We start from the raw sequence: 18,379 nt of genomic DNA, 5'->3' as shown, positions 1-18,379 counted from the left end.
AGGTTTCCAGTAACTAATTATATTTTTACAATAAAAATACCCATTTTTATAGTCAAAATCATTAAAAAAAATCAAGTTTTACTTGCGTTGTACCGAATGTACTGTAGCCAATCAGAAGGCTGAATCAGCTTAACAACCAATCTTAGCTAAGCTTGTATTAGTTTACCCCTTTGTTTCCGCTATGATTTTCGTTTAAAAATGCAATTTAAATCGAATTTTTTTCATAGATTTTGACTATGAAATGTGGTGTTTTTATTGTAAAAATGTAATCAGTTACAGGCAATCTAAGTTTCTGACAAAGATAAGGTTATAATTTTATGTCTAGGCAACGTAATTTAATATTGTTTTTTCTTTTATGAGCATTGGAAATCTTTCAAAAATTCCATTGTACATAAAATGCTATTTTGAAATGCCTAGAACTTTTTTGTTATTGAAGCTGAAGGCTTATAATTTGGGGTATTGGGTCTTCTTGTGGCAGTCTTTTAGCAGTTAATGCGTGTTATTTCTTGCAGGCGTCCTTTAAAATACTGATACCTACAGCATGTATGGTGTACTCGCAGTATATATATTGGGATTTGTTTAGAGTGTTTATTCAAAACTACATTTAACACACCTTAATAATATCTCAATTACTTTGAAATCAGAATTAACCGTAAGTTCTCGGCACTTAACTTCCTTTTTTGTTTACGAATATAACAAATTTTCAACATGGATTACTTAAAATTAAACGTACTTATTAACAGCAGTCATACGACTGTAGTGCAACCGATCGTCGTCGAGGAGGTGAGTGGTTCGAAACTCGACAAATACCCTGCCAATACATTTAGTCTCGTATCTACTGCTGCTAAGTCAGATACACAGAATGCCATAAAGGAATAGCTGATTTACTAAAATATGTTATTTAGCGTATTATATCTGTGTTGAGTGCTCTTTATTGGAAAATACCTAATCGAGGATTATTAGCATACATACTCCTCATGGGATAGTGGGAGAAGTAAATATGTTTCTATTGGAATTCCCCACGGAGAGAATTTTCGCGCCTTTACGGTATTGCCAAGAAACTTTATGAACGATAACTTAATGAACTTTACAATTTACAATCCAATGTCCCCTTCCTCCCTGGATATTGCAAACCATTTCTCTGAAACTTAGCCCATAGTAAATGTAAAAGGTGTATTTTTCATGGTCTTATCCATACCAGGCATCAGCCATCATGGATAAAGGGGTTTCTTTATTGAAACTTTTTCGTCTTGCTGTCGACGATTTGTGGTCATCCTTGACACTTTCAAGTCATGGTATCCTGCGGAAGAAATCAGCAAAGAGAGAAGCATTGATATATGTCAATGTGGATCATGTATAAAGTGTAAAAAGTGACAATAGTTAATTTATCTTTCTGGACAAAACTAAATAAGGATATATATTTAAGTGCAAAAAATATCAACTTTTATCATCTATTAATTATCATATTATGTTACACAAGATCGAACTCACAATTATAGTTTATTATTATATTGTAACATTGTGTTGCTGATAATTTCATAAACATTAATCATTTTAAACCCTTCTAATTTATCATGATTTTGTCCCATTGTGTTATAACTATAATAATAACTTGTACTCATTAGTTAAATGTTTGTTTATTTACTTATTCTATGAATGATGTTTTACGTGAAATAAAAATCATTTTAAAAACACCAAACATCAATTGAACTTTAAAAACATAACTATTTGTGTAATGTTGAATAATTTTCTGTATTTTAACATAAAAATCCAAAAATATTATAGTTTGTTTCATGTTATTTGTGTTTAAATGAAATAAATTATTAAGAATCAATCAATCCTTAACCCAATTCTAATACAAATCCCCTAGAGGCTAGGAGGCGCATTCGCTAGTTCGTTCATTTACATATCCATAAATCCCCGCCTATTGTTAACAACCTTATCGATCAATGCAAAAATCAGGGATTTTAAAGGATAAGACAATCGACGATTTATTGATAATCATCCCAAAAGAGAAAAATTACCCCTCCTGTAGATTAAAGGTATTGGTTGAAACAATAATACTTTATAACCAACCAATACAAAGTTAAAAATTAACCCCAATTTTTGCACCAAAACGTTTAAGATAAAGTGTTATAAAACTTTGGATAACCGTGTAAATTTACAGATGTATGATCCCTCCCTCCTTCCCTGACAATATTGCAAAATATAAATTTCTCCATCCATCATCGTGTTTCATGTTTTAAACATTTTCCAATGTAAATTGCAATAAGGAATTTTTAAATATATTAACATTTTGGTATGTTTCATTTGCACATTTTGAAGAAGCGCATCTACTCCTCTATTATAATTCGAAAAGCCCGTCTGTCTGGTGTAAACGTAAATTTCTTGGCTGCTGTTTGATATAGACGGCAGAATGTAATTTACTTTCCGTCGGTCAAGGTACAAAAGACCAATGCATATCGTATGTCCATTTTATGTGCTTCGCTACTTTTAGATGTTGATATCCTGGTAATATTTTCTTAGAATTTTTTTTTCAATTTGAAAAATTTGAGTACCCCCAAATAAAAGCTTACCTCAATGTTTTGTATTTTGTTTCCAGTTTAATTTTGGTGGCAGATAATGTATTATAATCCATCTGTAGTTTGTTTAGTCTAGATTCTAATTTACTAGATGTGTCCTAAATAAATTAATAAGTTATATAAATATCTATGAAATGAGTTTCCCTCTAGGTGCTCAGTCGTACACAAAGCCCCCTTATTTGAAAGCATGAAAATGAGGGAGAGGAGGATTTTTTCCCGTGTGTTTGTCTTTCACTTTAGGACAGGTTAGATTAGGTTAGGTAGAGTGTAGCCCCAGAGGGTTAAGACCACTTACAGGGGTTAGGCATGGAGAGAAAAAACTCCACCCGTTATTTTCTGTGCCATTAGGCACTCGGAGGCGAACCACCTTTTATTATTAAAGGGACCAAGGTTTTGCGTGCGGATGGATAAAAAACGGCCATAGTATATAATGAAAGAAAAAATATCAATGACTGACAGACACAGCACACTTGTATATTAGCTTCGCTACAGAAATATTTACCTTACAATCGGTGTCAAGCTTGTCCAAAGTCTCTTTTAGCTCCCTGAGACTCAATCCATTACTATCCAGATCTCGTTTTAGTCGGTCTTTCTCCATTGATACGGCCTAGAAAATAAACAAGGATGACAACTTTAATTAGTAGCGAAGTACACATAAATCATGGATTTTAATACGAACAAATGGACCTCGAGTGCAGATATTCGGTGTTTATAAATTAAGAATTAATTTGTTGGAAAAATCACAAAACCTTTCATTTTATGTTTCAAATATCATAATTAATAGGGTAGTGCGGGGTTATTCCGGTCAATTTTTTGCTTCAACTTAAAAAAAAACATACTTCCCAAAAACTTTTTCCGGTTTTTAAGAGTGCAAATGAACGATATGGCAATAACGAAGAAGCCTGTCTTGGTCCCGTTAAGATCTCGCAACTAGAAGTCGGTCAAAAATCGGTTTTAAGGGCGGCGGTTGGCCTATACCGGAATAACCCCACCGGTGGGGCTATTTCGGTCAGTTGACTTTGGGGGGGTTGAACACCCCCTTAAAATATTTTTTTTTAACATTTTAAACTATGAGTAGAAAGCTGAGGTCATTAGCTTTCTAACGGTACTAGTCGCATGCAGATCAGAAAATTTTTTGACCACATTTTGCCCATTTTAAAAAAGTCGGTAAAATCGCAAAAAAACATCGATTTTTTTCATGCAAACTTTTTTTAAAAAATCATACTTTTTATTATATGATTAGGTTTTTTAAGCTTTATACATAAATTAGAGGCAATTTCTGATTCGCAGGTCTTGGAATTTCTTGAAAAAAATTATTTTCTCCCAAAAATTTTTTAATTTTAAAAATCCTGCCAGTTTTGACAGCAGTTTTTGATACATTTTTTCTTGTCTCAAACTGGCTAGGATTGACCTACAAGGGTGGTTAAGGTGTCTAAAGATGCAAAATTACATGCCTGACAATTAACTCGAAATGATATGGGGTCTAACTCTAATATTTCAACACATTTTATGCAACAGGAATTTTGAAAATGCAAAATTTTGAATATGTACTCTAAATCTTGGAGATAGAACCCATATCCTGGGGAGTTTTTGTTAGGACATGCAAAGAGCTTTCTATAGACACCTTAAACAAACACCTTTCTAGCTTAATCCTAGCCAATTTGACATAAAAAATCCAAACCGCGCAAAAATCACGAACACCCTCTTATACGAAAAAGATGCAAGGGTTTCATATGGAATTTTAAATCTTCTAGCGGTCTTTCTAATAGACATACCCCTTCTTACATGAGCCAATGCAGCTGATACATCTTCAGGCAAATATTTAAGGCGTTCCTTTGGGTGATATACTCTTCCCATTACTATAAAAATGTGTCTGAAAATTTTTAAATGTCTTTACAAATTGAAAAGCTTAGGCAACAAAACATGTATAATACAAGCAGTAAAATGACTAATAATGTACATCTAACAACAGGCAAGGCAATGATTAAAGCTTAGGTCATGCATTTAGGTTGTTCATGCTTCCAGATCACCTGAAAAAAAATTAGGGTATTATAAATTTATAAATACAGTAATAAAAAAAAAGTAAAAAAAGTGACCGGAATAGACCCTTTTTTTGAGACGAAAAAAAAAATATGAAAAAATCAAGTTAGAACAACGCCTCCAATTGCAAACGATAAATGAATGCCATATCTTTCATTTTACAAAAACCCGGGGGTCAATAGGACTTACCATTTTTTCACAATTTTAGATTGAACATGGCCTATTTTAAAATTTTTTTTTTGCAAATTTTTTGCAACTTTTTGAGGGCAAAAAAATCATAGAAGGAGTGATCTGACAAAAATTTGATGAAGTAAGAAATGAAAGTATAGGCAATAAACTACAACTTTGCTTTGCTGAAGATCTCTCGCAAACGTTTAGAACACCGTTAAAAAACGGTTTTTAAAAAGTTGGTCGAGTGACCGGAATTAGACCCCCCTACCGCATTAACCCCGCACTACCCTATTTTGTAACACGACAGACATCAGGTCAATGGACCAGGTAAAAATGCTCTTTAGTAAAGGAATCATCACAAAAAATCTGCCGTCTATCTTGGTTTATAGTCAAGAAAATCAAATTTTTCCATAGCATTCTAGACAGACCGACAAACCAAGTGAATTATCGAGTAGCTTCTCTACTAAAATTGTCTTTCCCGGCGTTCTCAAAAAAAACCCTAAAAATGCTGTAGACACAGAGGCTCCTTTTAAAACAACTCACCAACCAATTATTAAAATGTACGACCTTTAATTAAAAGTCAAAACTGTGCATGGTGAAGTTTTGCACCTGATTATTGTTAAGACATTCCAATTTCATATTCAAAAGAGTCAAACTCAACTCAACATATTTCAGATCCTTGTTTAAAAGTAACATGATGTCTGTCTCTCTCTAGTGGAGTAGCCGTTAGTATAGCATATAGATGACAATGTAGCTAAACTTTTCATCCTAACCTACTTTTGTCAAAACTTTAGTTTATAAGAAGATTCTTGCTTATGTTCCCACAAAGTCTCTTAGAATCCGAGAATAGTTAGTTATCGCATCATATTATAGACAGCTTTTCGCGGTTAGTAAAATATAAAATTAACCACTTGTTAATAATAAGTAACTAAGTTATGTAACGGGCATTTTAATTGAAAATAGTAAAGCCTTATAAAAATTGGTAAAATTGCAGAAACGCCATGGACTAAAAACAATATAATGATGATTTTGTGTCTCTACAAAGGAAAGACTTTGAGATGGCTATTGACAGAGACAAACATTTAAAAAAAACTAAGGGTTTGATTGCTTGACGGGTTCTTTCAAGGAAAGCACCGACGAGTGTAAGCAATGATTTTGTATTTACGAATGTATAGGATTTAATTTATCATTCATTGTCTTATCCTTGATACATTTTAGAATGTTAGTTCCTATCCTGCAATGTGAGAAACTTTTCTTGTTTGAAACAAGTGTGACAATTCTTTCAAGGTAAACTAAAACAAGGATGAAAAAATCACCAGTATTATCAAAGCGAAACTTAAATCGAGATTAAGATGAGAATGTAATTTAATTAATAACAAGGATATATTTATATAAATTAAATTTTTCACTTATTAATACAATTAATCATGGTTGAAATAAGTTTATCCCGATATTGAGGTAATTAGTTTCATAGCAAAAAGATTAAAATACTTTTAAAGCATTTAAAATTGATTTTTTTGGAAAAAATATACAAATTACGTTGTTGGTTTTTTTTTATCAAAAAATACTTCCTATTTATGATGATAAGAAAGACTAAAGTTGTATTTAAATAAGTATTTAAGAAATTTAAAAAAAAACATTTAAACTTTTTAGTTTTTACTGTTGAGCTTAAAACAGTTTTCTAAATTCATCTAAAGTTAGAAAACCTGCTAATTATCGATGACGTCATGAAACCTTACCTTCAGCTGTTGAGTTTGTTTATCCACCATCATTTGGTAACTGTGTACAGAGGAGGTCATCAAAGCAATCTAAATATGAATTATATAATATAATATAATATAATATATATATACATATATACAGGGGTTTGAAGAATAAGCAAAAACCTGCTAGAAATGATGGAAATGTTGACAATAAGTTTGAGCTGTTTATCCTAAATGGAAGCCGAGAAAATCTCGCCTCCCCAATGCCATTTTTAATGGACGAACTAACATTTCAAATGATAGAGTAGCTTCGCTACCAAATTGTATGACAATATATATAAGTGGAGAAGAATTAAAAATAATAGACAAAGAGTTTTCAAGTGCAAATGTTCAGTGGTCATAAATAAAGAATAAAAAGGAAATAAAAGCACAATGACTGACAGACCAACGGACCATGTAAATTATAAATTGGAAGCTCAATGATATAGGAAATTTTCATCAAACAAATTAGCCTTCAATATTTAATTGAATAGCAGCTGAGAAAATTATGATTTCCCCTGAACGTAGCCGAAATCTTGACGAACTTACAGACAAACATTTTAAAATCAAAGGAGAAAATTGGCCAATAGGGAAAGAGTGAAAAAAAGGAGAAATAAAATGTAGGTATTAATGGAATTTAACTTAAAACAAGGATGACAACATTCATAAAAGCGAAGCTCTGAAACGTTAGGACAAACGAACATTAACGAACATAGTGTCAGAACTGAATAATCAGAATATAAATGGAAATATATAAAAGTCGAACGAAACAAAATTGTAAATAAATCTGCTGATAACTGCTTAAATACAGGATACTGTTTAAGGACATACTTACATTTTTAGGACTTGATTATAGAGATGCTTCGCATATAACAATGTACTTTGTTGTCCTAGGAATCAGTATTCCAAAAATCAGACCAATCGGATAATTTTATCACATAAAAATTTGATGCTATAAAAGTTAAAAAGCAATATGTTTAAAATGGACTACGGACTTTCTGGTAACGATTATAGAGTTGCTTCGCTTTCTAACTCTTTCCTAACTCCTATAGTAATCATTATGCAAAGTTTGAAATCGATAGGACAATACTAACATGCCTAAATTAACGAAAAGAGCTATCCGTTACGTACGGACGTACCTACCTTAATTATAGAAAAGCTTCGCTTTTAAAGAGGGTATGAGTTTGTATGAAATAATCTCTGTGAAGAATATTTATGTTTGTTATGTATAAGATACAAACATACCGACTCCTCCAGCTTATCGACTGGCTTTGCTACTAAAATCTTCAATTAGTTATTTATCGCGTCGTATTAAAGGCAACTTTCCGCGAATAGTAAAATGAAAATTTTAAGATAATTAGCGGTTTTGTTGGCCCCGAGGGTCCGAGCTAACTAAATATGAATTTGAAACTAATTAGTCTTAGAAAATTGTCTATTAAACGATATATAATACATTTTAAATCAGTATGACACAGGTTCTAATCAAGCGAATATTGATATGTTTCATTATCATACTGAAAAAGACCTTACCTTATCATTGAAAGACTTGACGACCATTCCACACAATACAAGAATACAAAACCCCACCCCGTACAGAGCATAGATCTAATTTTTAGGATTTATATTTCATATTTTTATTTTAATGGAATGCAGCAAAAGGAAGGGGGGGATGGCTTCAACAACTTTCATAGGCCTATAGGACAATAGATAATAAATTTGTATACACATACCCAAAACTAAAAAAAACAGAATTGCTTCTTGAAATTAAAATTAGTGGTTCAACAGTTTCGGAATCTGCTTGTTTGGAACCAAATAATAAAAATTCATTAAAAGTACCCAAAGCTTTTAACCAACGAATAAAAAGCTGTCCAATGTCCCCTCCCTACCATTCCTGGGTGAAACACTAACATATTAATATTTGTAATTATTTTAATTAATAATATAAATCCGTTCCTTTCTAGATCCACGTACAAGATTAAGGTTCATCATTTTTACAAATTATAATTCTCAACTTTTGGAAATTTATGTTTTAGTTATATCACAGATATGAAAGTTTAAATTAATCACTTTTTGTACATTCTATTTGTCCTCTGAGAGAGAGGTGATTTATTTAGTTAAAAAAGGAAAAATATGTTATTTTTTACAAGTTAGGATATGTCATCTGGTAAGATTATTTTCTAAATGGTTTCTGCTAGCAGACAAAAACAGGGATACCATATTCATATGTCAAAAAAATTATTTTAGGTTTATTTTTCTTCTTTTACAATAATGAATGAAATTCAGCTGATTATTCATTCTTTAGAATAATATAAAACGTCCTAAAATACGATTTATTTTTCTATTAAACCTTTTATTGTACACAAATTTATATTCTTTTAAACTACAGAAAAATTAAATGGTTTGTGTGGAGACTCTGTATAAGATGTAACTGTAGAAATGTAAGCGCTCTGATTTGTTCAAATCTGAGATGAATGGTTCAACCATCTAAACTAGTGCTCTGATTGGTCAACTCATATCCGGCCTCATTCTGATTGGAGGAAGAAAGTGAAATTTCCTTGAGGGATTATTTTCTCCTCGTAAATAAGAGGGTGTTTGGGGTGGGGACAGGTTTGGGGAAGAACGGGATTCGAAAGCGAAAATGCTACAAGGCGATTTCCAAACTTCCTTGACATTTTTGTATTAGGACTTTAAAATATGCGTAAGATGTGTCTAATACAAATATACAACCATATAGATTGGAAAAAGAATGTAAAGGCAGTGGCGTGCGAACTGAAGTGGGCAAATGGGATAATTGCCCCCCCACGACCAAAACGACCAAATTCAATTAAAATCCCCAAAGTTGTTGAGCCAACGAATAAGAAAATATTTTTTTTTATGAAACTTTAGGGTCTTTCAAATAATTGCGCCCTTTCAGATGGTTTCTGCATTTTATGACATGGTATATTTTGTTGTTATTTCTATGAAAAAATTTGTAAACATCAAATATTTTAACAAAAAATTATTTATGTGACAGCCGTTGACGTTGACCGGATATGCGGCCAAATAAGTAACTGGCCCAACTCTAATCAAAATTTTTTAATGAAATTTTTTAAAGAGATTTGAATCTGTAGATGAAAGGACATTTTTAACATAGTTCTTCATAACTTTGTTTTTTTTTGTGGACTATAATATCCAAATTAAATTTCCCATTGATCTGAGCATCCAGTTTGTAATTTACTCAGTGGCGTGCGAACCGATTTTTTAATTAGTGTAGAAATTAGTTTATAATCTTTTTTCACTGAACATAACAAACCAGGTAATAGGAAGTATTTTATTTTGTATAATATAAACTTTTTACTAAAGAAATTTTGTACATCCCCAATGATGATACACAAAATCACAAACCCTTATTTAGATTACAATTAGTGGATGAAATGTATGGAAACTCGACTTAATTAACCAACCAATCAAAATTCCATTAAAGTCCCCAAAGTTGTTGAGCCAACGAATAAGAAAATTTTATATGAAATATTGGGGACTAGTGTAATAAATAGCCCAAAACCCCTCCCTCCCTGCATATTTGAAGAAAAAAATTTGCGCTTCCAAACGGTTTCTGCTTTTTATCACATTGCATTGCATTGCATATTGTGTTTTTATTTCTTAAAAAACATGTGTAAACAACAAATATTTAATCAAAAAGTTATTTTATATAAAAAAGAAACAGCGTTGATATTTATCTAAGCCTTTTTCTCAACACTGTATGTCTGTTTAAATGAATAACTATATACGATGTCATTTTATTTTCAGGATAAGTTTATCATTTTTTTTGTGTACATATGTGGTAAGCCGAAGCGTTTCAGCTCACCGGTTGCGAGTTCGAATCCAACGAGCCCTAGCCTTGAAGTATTCTACCAAAACAAACTAGCAGGATTTAGTCATACAGAAATTATATATTTAACTGAATGCATTTACAATGGATGTTTACTATATATATACAAATAGATTATAACAATAGGTTAGGTTTGAAGGGGGTGTGGGAGACAAGGGCGTAGCCCACGGCGGTAGACAGTCTGTGGGGGTAGCTGTGGTAAAAGGGGAGGCATCGCCTCCCGGTTGTATAGTTGCGTGAGTGGCGCGTGATAGCTGCGTGTCCGTGCCCCTCCCCTATTTAGCCAGTCCAGTTTGACCGCTGCGCAACGGGGTCATCTGCGGTCATGAGGTAAATGGTGATATAATAGGATTAGTGCAGAAGGATTGTCATAATAAGCCACTGCGTAGCAATTCTGTAAACTACCCGTCCGTCTGTTGCCGTATTACCACAACCTCCCCTTCAAGGGCTGCGGGGCTCCCGAGCCACCAGGCCTTGAACCTGGGGATACGGCAGCCTCTGTCTGCGCACGACAACATCTTCCTGGGGCACAGCTCGGTGTAGGACAGCTCTGGCTATACAGGCTCCGCGGGACACTCGCTGCTTGGTCTGGCTGTGGTTGGATATCAGCATTGTCAACTCCCGGTTGGCTTCCAGCCGCGGGTTGGCGACAGCCAGGCCCCGTCGTTGGAAGTTTTGCCTTGTTTGCAGGACTAGTTCTGTCTCGGCTGGTAACTGAACACGGAGGCCTAGGCTCACTCTAGAGGCTCCCAAGGGGGGAATAACGATGGAGGAAGGCGCATAGAATTCCATGGGGGCGCCTGCCTGGTCCAGGTTGCTTGGCCTCTTAGCTCCCACTCGGATGGGGACGGCTGTCATCAGCAGGGGACACATCGCTTCAGCTTCATCCTCTGGGGCCGCCACTTCCATCTCAGTGGCCGCTTCTCCTCCTGCAGGCTCACTGCTGGCCGGCAGGGGCTCCATGTCAGCATCAGGGTTCCAGATTGCATCCCTAGGTGGCTCTGGGGCTGGCAGCGGCGGCGGTGGTTCGTTGGGTTGGTGCTGCAGGTTCTCTTCTACAGGGTCGCGATCCTGGCCGCTAGGCTGTGGGGCGGCGGCTGCCGGCTGGTACACTGGGAACTGTCCTGGGTCACTAGCTGGCAGCGCCGCAGCTCCGGCGGGCAGCTCAGTGGCGTCCTCGTCGCCGTCCAGGTCGCCTTGGATGTCTGTTGGAATCTGCTGGGCAGTTACATCTCCGGTGTATTTGCGCAGTCGGCCTACATGCGCGGTGATTTCCGAGATCTTGGCTGTTGGAGAGGCAGGTTTGATGACATAATGGACGTCTGTAGCTTGTCTCACTATCTTCCAAGGGCCAGTCCATCTCTTGGTAATCTTGGCTGAATTCCCTGGCACCAGGCGGGGGGCCAGATACCAGACCAGGTCTCCAACTTCGTACTTGGCCGTGCCTTCGTAGGCGGCCGCGCTCCTTCGGATGGTTCCCTCTTCTCGCTGCTGGATTGCGTCGTACACGGCATGGTAGCGTTGCAGGAGAGCTTGGACGTTGGCTGGGACTGAGGCATACTCAGTGTCTGGCAGCCGGAGCACCATGTCCACCGGAAGCTTGGCCTCTCTCCCAAAGTAGGCCAGGAACGGGGTCACGCCTGTGGATCTGCAGGCTTTGGTATTGTAGGCGAAGGCAATGGCAGGCAAGTGTGGCTCCCAGTTGTTGTCGTCTCTGTCCAAGAACAGCCGCATGCCTGTGTTGAGCGTCCGATGGAACCTCTCCACCCGGTTGGACTGCGGGTTGTAGGGCGGTGGATGTGTCAGGCCAATCTCGAGCTTGGAGGCCAGTTCCTTGAATACCTGGCCAGTAAACTCCATCCCATTGTCGGAGTGGATCTTCAGGGGACATCCGAATGTGGCCAGGTGGCGGTGCAGTAGGGCTTCAGCCACCGTGAGAGTGCGCTTGTTGGGGATGGCGTAGAGGCTGACAAACCGGCTGAACCCATCCTGACAGGTGAGGATGTAGCGGTTCCCAGCTGGTGTCTCTGGCAGGGGCCCCACCAGGTCAATAAACAGGACTTGCTGTGGATACCCCTGGCGGGAGGGCACGTGTATCCCTAACTTCAACCTTTCCTTGGTGACCTTCTGTACACACTCAGGGCAAGTCTGAACCATCAGGCGGACGTCACGGGACAGGTTGGGCCACCAGAAATGCATGGCGACGCGGGCAATAGTAGCGTCCATCCCAAAGTGCCCGGCCATGGGGGTCCCATGGGCCAGGAAAAACGCGTCCTGCTGGAGGGCCGAAGGCAGCAGGTATCTTGTCCTCTCTCCTGTCAGGGTCTGGTCGGTGGTGGTGAGGCAGCCATGCTCGTCGAGTCCCAGGGCTGCGAAGCGGCTGGCATACTGCTGCTCGTCCCGTTCCTTGCCTCGCAGCTCAGCCTTAGTTGGGGCTTTGCCGTCGGCCACCCACTGGCGGACACGGAGCAAGAGGGGATCCTGTGTCTGTGCCTCTAAAACTCTGGCCGGGTCCAGCCGTGCTGCAGGGGGCCTGCCAGCTGCGGGCTCCCCTAGCTGGCAAAGGGTGTGAATGTACTCGGCCTGCTCTGCTAATTCTTCGGCGGTGGCTGTCGGCATATTATCGTCCTCCCGGCGGCTGAGGGCGTCAGCATTGGTGTTCTGTGTGCCAGGACGATGGCAGACAGTGAAATCTAGGGCCGCTAGCTCCTCCTGCCAGCGGGCCACCATCCCTGTGGATGTGTTCAGCGACTTCATCTGTAGCAAGGCTGAGGAATCAGTGTTGATCTGGAAACTACGGTAGGACAAGATGCCGTGAAATTTCCGAATTCCATACATGATGGCGGCCATCTCTCCCTTCCAGGATGGGTAGCGAGTTTCGGGGTCGGTTGTATTGCGCCCCACGGCGGCAATAAGCCTCTCCTTGCCGTCCTGGCATTGGCTGAGTATGGCAGAGATGGCGCGGCTGCTGAAGTCTGTGGTGAGCTGGAACACGGCCGGTAAGTCAAACCTGGGTGGCGCTCGGATGGGGGCTTGGCGAAACTTGTCCTTGAGCTGTATCAGCTGGGCTTCCATCTCAGCCGTCCAGGTCAGTGTCTTGGCCGTTTTCTGCCTATTCATCTCGAAGGTGAGGTCGGCATACTCTGGGATGAACAGGCGGTAGTAGCCAAAGAACCCCAGGAGCGCCAGCAGGTCCTTGGGGGTGATGGGGGCCGGCCAGTCAAGGATGCGGTCAATATAATCCTCTTGCATGGCTATCCCCTCACGGCTGAGGGTGTGGCCCAGGTAGTCCACTTTGGCTCGAAACAGCTTGGTCTTGGCTGGCTTGAGGCGGATTCCTCCCCTGCGGTGGGCTTCCAAGACTTCCCGGAGCCTAGCCAGGTGGGCCCAGGTATCTTGGTGAAAGGTCAGGCATCATCAAGATATGACTGGAGGTTGGCCGTGCCTAATGGGTTCAGGACTCCTGCAATAAATCTGGAGTAGACAAATGGTGCTGTAGCTAGGCCAAAGGGCATCCTTTTCCATTGGTACAAGCCTCTGGGGGTGGTAAAGGCGGTGCAGGGCCGGCTGTCCTCGGACACTCGGATGGTGTAGTACGCAGCCACCGCGTCTAAGGCACTGTAGACGCGGTGTCCCCTCGCTCGTTCTACCAGCTGCTGGATCCTGGGCAAGGGGTAGCTGTCCAGCTCAAGGCACTTGTTGAGGGCCCTGTAGTCGACGGCCCAGCGGGTGCTCCCGTCCTTCTTCTTGATGGGCACCAGGGGGCTGCTCCAGGCGGAGTCTGAAGGCTCTATGACTCCCTCTTGCAGCCAGGTGTCCAGTTGCTTCTCCAGCTCAGCCTCCTGCCGCGGGTTCAGATCCCTAAATCTCTGGCGGATCGGCTGGGTCCCTGGCTTGAGGCGCAGCTGTAACTCTACTACATCAGTGCAGCCGGGGGTAGAGTTTGAGAAGACGTCTCTGTACTCTGACAACATGGTCCAGACCTCCTTCTTGAGCAGGGGGTCCTTGCGCAGAAATTCGTTCTCCTCCATCTCAAGGGCTGCCCACAGCTCCTGCATATCTGGGGGCTCAACAGGCTCTTGGAACGAATGGATACGAGGGGGAGGCTTGTCAGAAACCTCCAGAATGTCGGGCTTGACCAGCTCCCCATCCACGGGGAGGCCGGCGTTCAGCAGGAGAGGCATCTCCCCCTCATTTACCACCAGCACTTGGAACACGCTGGCGGAGCCAGGCCTGTGTGCATACAGGCCTTCTGGGATGACAAGATACTCCCCAAACCTCTGTTCTGGGGCAGATAGTTGGATGGCATCCTTGGTACGGTGTCCCACTAGTTCAACAGGGACAGCCATGACACCGCGGCCAGGCAAGACCACCCTCTTGGCCGTACGGAGTTGGGGTGGTTGGCCATCGGTTGGAGTGACAGCTCTTAGCCTGTACGTGGCTGGCACGGGGTCAGCTTCAGCTCCGGGAGCCACCGGCCGCGATTTGACGGGCTCGGCGCCGGGAGGGGCTGAGGTGTCGGAGCATGCGTGGCTCCGAGGGCGTCCGGCCACGATTTGACGGGCTCGGCGCTGGGAGAGGCCGGGGTGCCGGGACCAGCCTTGGCTCCGTGGGCGTTCGGCCGCAACTTGACGGGCTCGGCACTGGGAGAGGCTGAGGCATCGGAGCCATGCGTGGCTCCGGGGGCGTCCGGCCACGACTTGACGGGCACGGCGCCGGGAGAGGCTGATTCCTGGGGGTTGAGCGTGGCTCCGGGTGCATCAGACCGCGACTTGACGGGCCTGGACTCGGACTTGGCCGGTTGGATTGCTGGGGGCCCCAGGTAGAGGGGGCCGTTTGGACACGGCTGGCCGTTGATGAAGGTGTCGGCGGAGAAGATAGGCTCTGGAGGGCTGGAAATCTCGGGAAACGTCGTTGGCAGGTTCTCCAGAGGCACCTTGGGCACTGGGGGCAACCCCATGGCTAGCAGGTTGGTCCCCCTGTGGGCGTTCAGCGCAGCATCCACCCAGTGCGTGCCTTTCTCAACTACACGCGGCTGCTCTGGCAGTGGGCCTGGCAGAGGCCCCTCGTAACTCAACTCTCTCTCGGCTGTCTCCTGGTCGATGGGGACGCCACGGAGTGGGATAAACTCCCCACGCACCCACAAGCAGGGGGGTTGTATGTCGAAACAGAGCCTAGTTCCGAACTCCTTGAGAAAATACCCTCCTAGGTTCAGAGGGTGTGAGAGATTCCGTACCACAGTCACGTGGTACAGATGGAGTATAAGAGTGTGTGAAACTGCCATATATAATTCATATAATTTTCCAATTACCTGAAGGGGCTGCCCTTCCTCATTAGCAGTCAGGATTTGGGTGTTGTCTGGAACCAACATGCGCTGCACGCCCATTGCGTGCATGAGGTGTTCAGAAATGACGGCAGACCCTGGTACACGGTTGCCAGAATCTACCATGGCATCAACCTGTACGTGCTGGGCAGGGTCAGGAGTAGGAAACCTCACCCTGATGTGGCAGGGGAAGTGGAGGTCCTGCCCTTGAGACAGGGGGGCCTCCCGCTCGGCTGGGGTCGGCAGAAACTTCGGCGGTGGCCGAACCGCAGCTATGGTAGTATCGCTTACCATGGTGTGTGTGTGTAGACCGCTGGTGGTGGCTTATACTGTAGCTTCGAATCACTGGAGCTTATCAATTATCACTGGGTCAACAATTTTATATTTCTTTTTATCACTTGGTTGACATTTATACACACTTATGTGTAGTTAGCACTAGGAGCTCTAGGTGTGATTCTGGAAGCACCGGCAGCAGGGAATGTCTGTCCTGCAAGGGTCAGATGGATGGCGGCGGCAGGGAATGTCCCGTCCTGCAGCGCCGCTGGTTCGAATCCCGAAAGGTGGCGGCAGGGAATGGCCCTTCCTGCAGCGCCTCGGGTTCGAATCCTGGGAGGCAGCGGCAGGGAATGTCCCGTCCTGCCGTGCCTTTGGCTCAAATTCTGCTATCCGTCGCAGTGGTAGGCCTTACTTGTGTGCTGAAGCTTCGCAGCCACACATTGCCTTCTCAGGGAGACCAGCACTTAGCTGTCCGTCTCGTAGGTTTGGCCTGGGTGTCCTGGGGCTTGTCCCAGCTACACTTGCCAATTTAGACTCAGTTTTGTAGCCGTCTGAGCTAAATTATCCGATTACCGTGGCTGCGCACCTAGCGCTACTCCTACACGGTACGGAAAAACGCCGTAAACTGGCGCTTTTAGCAGGCTAAATCTGCTTGCCGTAGGCCAGAGGCCTACATAATGCGTTCAATTGATGGAAAATCGACCTAAAAAGGCAGTCTCACGGGTCAGTTGGCTTCTCAGTTGGCAGCTGACTGTCCCCTTACTTGCAAAAGGGTCCAATCAGAGGTAGAATAGGCTAATTTCTGTAGGGCTCGATTGAAACACGCTGACACCAAGATGTGGTAAGCCGAAGCGTTTCAGCTCACCGGTTGCGAGTTCGAATCCAACAAGCCCTAGCCTTGAAGTATTCTACCAAAACAAACTAGCAGGATTTAGTCATACAGAAATTATATATTTAACTGAATGCATTTACAATGGATGTTTACTATATATATACAAATAGATTATAACAATAGGTTAGGTTTGAAGGGGGTGTGGGAGACAAGGGCGTAGCCCACGGCGGTAGACAGTCTGTGGGGGTAGCTGTGGTAAAAGGGGAGGCATCGCCTCCCGGTTGTATAGTTGCGTGAGGGGCGCGTGATAGCTGCGTGTCCGTGCCCCTCCCCTATTTAGCCAGTCCAGTTTGACCGCTGCGCAACGGGGTCATCTGCGGTCATGAGGTAAATGGTGATATAATAGGATTAGTGCAGAAGGCTTGTCATGATAAGCCACTGCGTAGCAATTCTGTAAACTACCCGTCCGTCTGTTGCTGTATTACCACACATACCCTTACAAAAAGACATGTTTTTTTATGGCAATTTTCATTAAAAACCATTAAAACTAACTACACTCTATATTCCTAACCTTATCAAATACGCCACTCTTGTTGTCTTTAATTGATTTTAGTTCAAAGGGGGAGTAAATATTTAAGGTGCGCTTCACGCACCGCCCTTATAAATCCTTGGAAACACCACTTAATCAAAAATTAACAGAGTTTTAAAGTGCCATTTAAAGAGGGTAGGATATGTTGATATAACTTTTTAGCTTCTCTATAATTCACTATGGCTGTCAGTACGTAATGCTAAGGGGGAAATGTGATTTTTTCAACTGCAATTAAAGATAGAAGGCTAAAACTTAATGTTAACATTCCCATCATTATGGAGTATAATTAACTAATAAAAATTCATGGAGGTTGGACTGCTTTTCAGGACGTTTTTGGCTATTTTTGTATCTTTTAAATTTCAGGTATAGTCCCTTTTGTGACATTGCCTCTTAAGGTGCATTTCGTCGTATTTTCACAGTAGCTTTTCACCTATTTATAGCTCCTGCGGGGCCAATTGCCTAACCCTGCAGGGAAATCACCTGACCGAACTTAACCTAGAATAACCTTTTAAAAGCTACTGTGAAAATACGACGAAATGCCCCTTAAGAGGCGTTGCCACAAAAGAGACTATACCCTATATTTCTAAGAGATTTTTATATCTGTAGATGAAAGGACAAGTAATTTTTTTGTGAATTATAATATTTAAAAAAATAAAATTTCTCGCTGATTCGAGCATCCAGTATGTAATTTACTTTGACTGTCATCACACAACATACAGGAAAAAGGATTTGTGACTTTTTCTACCCAAAATATATATTTATTTCAACAGATGCTCTTTAAATTTACTTGTCTGTATTCTTATTCATGATTTTTGTGCTTTGCTACTTAAAGATGTTGTCATCCTTGTTGTCATACAATAAATAAATATTTAAAATCAGTTTTTTACATATTAGGTTAATTTTTGGTAAATTATTTCCAAAATGAGTGTTTTTATCTCCCCCCCCCCCAAATTTTT

The 18,379-nt window shown here is 41.5% G+C and overlaps 1 protein-coding gene across 1 annotated transcript in view; it reads right to left on the bottom strand.

The window, feature by feature from the left end:
* LOC145329461 (uncharacterized) overlaps positions 1-8,663 on the bottom strand; it is a 39,640-nt gene extending 30,977 nt beyond the window's left edge. The window contains exons 1-5 of the mRNA XM_080173618.1: positions 8,491-8,663; positions 8,066-8,142; positions 6,533-6,601; positions 3,085-3,189; positions 2,577-2,680 (exon numbers count right to left, since the gene is read on the bottom strand). Of these exons, the coding sequence (XP_080029744.1) occupies positions 2,577-2,680; positions 3,085-3,189; positions 6,533-6,601; positions 8,066-8,142; positions 8,491-8,524 (389 nt within the window). The 5' untranslated portion in view covers positions 8,525-8,663. The remainder of the gene's footprint in view (positions 1-2,576; positions 2,681-3,084; positions 3,190-6,532; positions 6,602-8,065; positions 8,143-8,490) is intronic.
* Positions 8,664-18,379: the final 9,716 nt, after the last annotated feature.

Source organism: Acartia tonsa, chromosome 10 (genome assembly GCF_053477335.1).
Source record: "Acartia tonsa isolate MP-2025a chromosome 10, ASM5347733v1, whole genome shotgun sequence".
NCBI lineage: Eukaryota > Metazoa > Arthropoda > Copepoda > Calanoida > Acartiidae > Acartia > Acartia tonsa.
The sequence above is the reverse complement of the archived record's forward strand: the minus strand, read 5'-3'. Positions and strand labels throughout refer to the sequence as shown.